This window comes from Fukomys damarensis, unplaced genomic scaffold (assembly GCF_012274545.1).
Source record: "Fukomys damarensis isolate Sample0158 unplaced genomic scaffold, DMR_v1.0_HiC HiC_scaffold_39, whole genome shotgun sequence".
NCBI classification, from domain to species: domain Eukaryota; kingdom Metazoa; phylum Chordata; class Mammalia; order Rodentia; family Bathyergidae; genus Fukomys; species Fukomys damarensis.
Genome location: NW_022900951.1, coordinates 68,970,829 through 68,976,283, shown reverse-complemented (window position 1 = coordinate 68,976,283; position 5,455 = coordinate 68,970,829). Strand labels below are relative to the sequence as shown.

At 35.7% G+C, this 5,455-nt stretch overlaps 1 protein-coding gene across 1 annotated transcript; it reads left to right on the top strand.

Annotated features, from left to right (window-relative positions):
- Positions 1 to 74: 74 nt before the first annotated feature.
- LOC104856731 (AN1-type zinc finger protein 5-like) lies at positions 75 to 727 on the top strand. Its single transcript, XM_033760492.1, is given in 1 exon segment — positions 75 to 727. A coding segment is annotated over 1 exon segment (636 nt). The 5' UTR covers positions 75 to 91.
- Positions 728 to 5,455: the final 4,728 nt, after the last annotated feature.

Sequence of the window (5,455 nt, the reverse complement as noted above, 5' to 3'; positions counted from 1 at the left end):
CCCTCCCGCAGGCCTAGGCGGCCCTGGCCACCGCGCACCGGCGTCGCGAGCGAGCTCTTTGAGTGCACCCGGGCCCCGCAGGCGAACAGGAATGGCTCAGGAGATTAACCAGACCCCAGGGCCCTTGCTGTGTAGTACAGGATGTGGCTTTTATGGGAACCCAAGGACAAATGGAATGTGTTCTGTTTGCTACAAAGAACATCTTCAGAGACAGCATAATAGTGGCAGTATGAGCCCAGTGGGGACAGCTAGTGGTTCCAACAGTCCTACCTCAGATTCTGCATCTGTACAGAGAGCAGACACTAGCTTAAACAACTGTGAAGGTGTTGCTGACAACACATCTGAAAAATCAAGAAATGTGTCTGTGGCTGCCTTTCCTGTAACCCAGCAAATGACAGAAATAAGCATTTCAAGAGAGGACAAAATACTCCAAAAAACAGAGGTGTCAGAGCCAGTTGTTACTCAGCCCAGGCCATCAGTGTCTCAGCTCAGCATTTCTAAAAGTGAAGAAAAAGCTCCTGAGTTGCCCAAACGAAAGAAGAACAGATGCTGCATTTGTAGAAAGAAAGTTGGCCTTACAGGATTTGACTGATGATATGGAAATTTGTTTTGTGCACGTCACCATTACTCTGACAAGCACAACTGTCCATATGATTACAAAGCAGAAGCTTCAGGAAAAATCAGAAAAGAAAACCCAGTTGTTGTGGCTGAAAAAATCCAAATATAAATTAGTATTTGCGAAGAGACTGAAACTTTGTGTTTTTATTTTAATATATCGTAGGAAAACATTAAAGAGCAGATGCATGGCCATTTTCCTTTGACGTTCTTCAGAGTTTTACTTTACACTTGTCTGTCTTATAATTGATATTTTGGGATGTTTGGGTGTTTGTTACAGGCAGAATTGGATAGATACAGCCCAATCAAATGTATATGCCCTCCCCTGAATAAAATTGAATGGAAATTGCACAGCAAATTGAAATAACACAGATAATAGGGAAAAAATTTAGTTCCCACGTGCCAAACGAAATAAATCTCTGCGTGTTTGCAGCATATCTACCTTTTCGGAATGTAATCAAGGTATAATCTTTGGCGAGTGTTATGTGCCTGTATTTTTTTTTTAATGGTACACCAGAAAAGGACTGGTAGTCTACTTCTACTATAGTTAAACTTTTCACCCTCTTAATTTCCACATGTTCTTTGGAGGCAGGATGAAAGCTATAAAGAAGGATCAGACCTTCCTTTCTGTGAAACCAGTGTTTGGTGCCAAATGTAAGCCTGGTTAAATTGGTCTTCTAAAAGCTGTCAAATTCTGTGAAATGTATACTTTGCAACTGGTTATAAGTAAAACCATCAAGCCAACAACAGGGTCTTGAGATAAATCTTTGAAGCTTGAAGACCTGCACCAGATGTCTGCATTATTCTCATTTTTAAAAATGTGTATAGCATATAACTGCACTAGGATTAATCACCTTACAAGAAGAAATTAAAACTACATTTGGTTTTCATATACAATAGCTGTATTGAATAACATGCATCTGAATTTTTAAGTTGCAAAGGTATCTGAACAGTTAATTTTTCATGCACATTTTTTGTTAAATGTTTTGGTTCAAGAAAGAATGTTTAAAGCTTTTTTAAAGACTTCAGTTCTTGATGTAATTGTACCTTTCTGTATGGAAAATCATAACCAATATGGCTGCAATAGACTTCTTAGTGGTATCCAGCACCATATGCAGAGGGCTGCTTTATCATATTAATTGTACTTGGGTGTAGGACTCTAGTGTTCTTGGATGTATTGCATGGGCTGCATTATCTACAGCATTGTATAATAACAACTAGAAAAGGCTGTACACTTCACTGATGCTTGTCTGGTAATATCACTTCTGTGTTATAATGGAAGGTTTCCTGTGATGTATGAAACTTATGTTTTTTTATATATAAATGAGTACAGTTACATTAGTGTTGTGGTAATACCTGTATTCATCTGTAAATAATGAAGTATGTATAACAAGGCACTACTTCTGATTTATTGCAGTGTTTGGTCCTCATTTTTACTTTTATTAAGGCATTCAGTTTTGCTTTCAACTTTATGTACCTTAGTTCCAAGTCAGATCTGCAGAGGTGGGTAGATAGGTCAAATTTATGTATTGCACATAATCATGCTATTCAGCATTGATGCTACATTGTATTATATAAATAATAAAAGCCATGTACAGAGGGAAAAAAAGAAAATACATGTATATTATTGTAAAAAAATTGACTAAACCCAGAAAGAAATGTCTAAGAAATTCTTTACCTGCTTGAGCAAATAAGAATAACTGAACTGCTTTCCTCTAAAGAATTTTCTTTTCACATGTTATTCTATATGTAATTTATTATTTTAATAAATGTATTATTTTCCAATGAATACCTTAAATAAGTTTAAGTGTAGTGCATTTGGTAAATTAATTTTGCTCTTGCGCTTTCTAATGATTTAAAAATATTTCAGAAAATTTAGAGTAATTCCATAGCTTATGTTAGGTTCATTTTAATTATTTTTTATTTGTTTGTATGGTATCGGGGATCAAACTCAGGAACTTGCTTTTACGAGGCAGGAATGATGCCACAGAGATGAGTCCCGAGTGCAACTTTATTATAATTATAAAAAAAATTAATTTCCACTTGATTGCAGTAGGGAAATTTCTTAAAGAGTATGAAACTCATCTATAATCCACAAATAAAATTGTTCTTCTGAAGATTTCTGTTTGCACAGGTCCTAATAATTGTGAGTGAGACAATAACAGTCATGCAACCTAATTGACAAAGTGACATAATATTTTCCTGACAGGGTGCTTGTGAATAAAAAAATATATAAGAAATGTAAAGTGATCAGCATGTTATTTGGCATTTAGGTGTCTATAATAATATGAATAATATATATCATTAACTGAGCATGGCACCATCGAGTGTACTGCATACATCATCTAACTAAAATTTTATAAAAAAAAGATTCTAATAGGTTCTCCATTTATACATGAATAAGTCTAGAAATGAGACCTAAAATTCATGCAGCTAGTGAATCACAAGGCTGAGATTGAAAACTTGACATTTTTCATATATCCTCTTTAAGCACTGCGTTCTGATTTTCTGCCTAATTTTTCCCATGTGGCAGCTAAGAAGCTCTAAGTGTTGGGATCCTTTGTTGATAGTTGTATTGTCCTATAGATAATGTGAAATTGGAAGAAAAGGTCCAAAGGGGAATGGGAAATGGAAGGGGTGGGGAAAGAGAAAGCAGGGAAAGCAATAATACAAGGAAAGGAAAGAATGGAAACAAATTCTTTGTAAATAGCAAGGGTGGAGGGGTTGAAGGGAGAGCAAGGGAATGGGGGAAAAATAAGAACCAAGATACATCATGTAAAGGTACAAATTCCCAAAGATGAATGTCATCACATTGTATACCTAAAATGTACCAATAAACTTAATGAATAAAAAGCAATAGTACACTGAACAGCTGATTCTAACAAATAGCTTTTCCCAGTAGGAAAACATTGTTCTTTTAATTAGTTTATTGATACATATGGAATTTCTTGATGGTCATTTCTTATTAATCTGTCCCATGTCAATCACAATTATATGGCACAGTCACAAAGACATTTGTATTGATTCTTTAATGTATGAAGTGGAAGATCTAGTAACTAGATGCAACTGTTATTTCCAATACCATATGCATAATACATCTGTGAAACAAAGCAATCTGTATTCAGTCTTTGGAACTTCAATTATTTTTCATATAAATGGAATTAACATGGCTTTTGTGAAAGCAGGATCTGCCTAATTTTTGGATTTCCTCCATAGCTACAGGTACTAAGAAATTATTCAATTTTTCTCATGCTTCCTATGTAATGAAGCACTTTGTCCTAATTACTGAAGTATAGCAAATGCCACTCTGTGAATGAAAACAAGCAAAACATCTTCCAATTGGCACCTTTTGTTAGGGAATTGATCATGTTAAAGTATGCTGTGACGCCACCTCACAGGTTGCATTCTCCTGGTACATCTTGGCTCCTAAAATGACCTCATGCCCTTATCTCTGGTTTCCCTCCCCCACAACGCCACAGTGGTCCAGGAAAGTTGAAACCTGTGTCTGCAGGACTGGGCCCATAAAAGCAATCTGGCCTGTGATAGGTTAAAAGTAGCTCACTCCTCATAAATAAGCAATAGCCCACCCCCAAAATAAGCAATCCCACCCCCAAACTGATAAAAGGACCTTCCCTTCTTTGTTCTCTTCTCTGTCCTTCTGCTTCTTCCTCCTCCTCCTCTCTCTCTCTCTCTGCCTTCCTGCCTCCTGCTCGCCTCCCTACAGTAAAGATCTCCTGCCGGACCTCTCGGTGCGTGAGTGGCCTAATTGGGAAGGGGCACCCAAAAGGGCACGCCAACTCCCTTTCACCTTTAGCCTATTTTTTTATACTATAGGCTAAAATTGAGGGCTAAGAAAGTAAACACATATTTTGGTAAGGTAGTTCCAGGCCATCCTACACTCTCCAAAGAAATAGTCCATCAGGAATAGGTATTGACAGATTCACTATGAAAGAAATGTAATACTAACTGGATGTTACCTTGAGTTGTACTTAGCCATTTTTTATTGTATTATCTTCAGGAAATTGCTTGAGAAAATACTCTTTAAAATACATTGCATAATGTTTGATTTAAATAAATTTATAGGATTACTTCCTGAGCATGACAAATGAGGTTTCAGAATGCCTCTATGGGTTTCTTTGGCTTCAGCCATAATAACAGCATATTAAATTTTCAACTCATGGTTCACTGTTGCAAAGAGACCTGCCATCCTTTTCAAAGTCTTTTTTATCCCTCTATTTTTAGATTAAACCTGTGCATCTCAAGGATAAAACAAGAGATCGTGGATGACAAAGAATGTATGTGTTGGCGAATCAAAAGTCTGCATACCTTATTTTGGATGTGATACCTTCAAAATATTTCAAATATGTTTAATTTCAAAATGACACATTTTTCAGCATACATTGGTGGATCTTGTTCAAGTGGCAAAGTTGTGCCTCAAACTCTGGTGATCATGATTTTTTCATATATAGTATAACTATATATCCTCATATATTGATATTTATGAATGTGCATGAAAATTTTATGTTTCAGAACTTTTATATGATTTCTATTGAATTAGTCCCTAGGATTATAAAATGTCTTACTAAGTTGATTAATACTTAATGAGTGCTATGAATAAGAAATATCTAACGTATTTTTCCAAAGAGTAGATATTAAACTCTGGGGCTGATATACTGCCTCTACATCATGGAATCATCAAAATATGTCCTTCTGATTTTCGCTTGATATTGTTTTGCTTTTCTCCCATCAATTACTTAACTATCAAAGTCTATTATTGCTAAGAGAAAGAATTTTTAAAAACTGAACTGTTCTTTTAATTAATTTTGTAATATATATATAT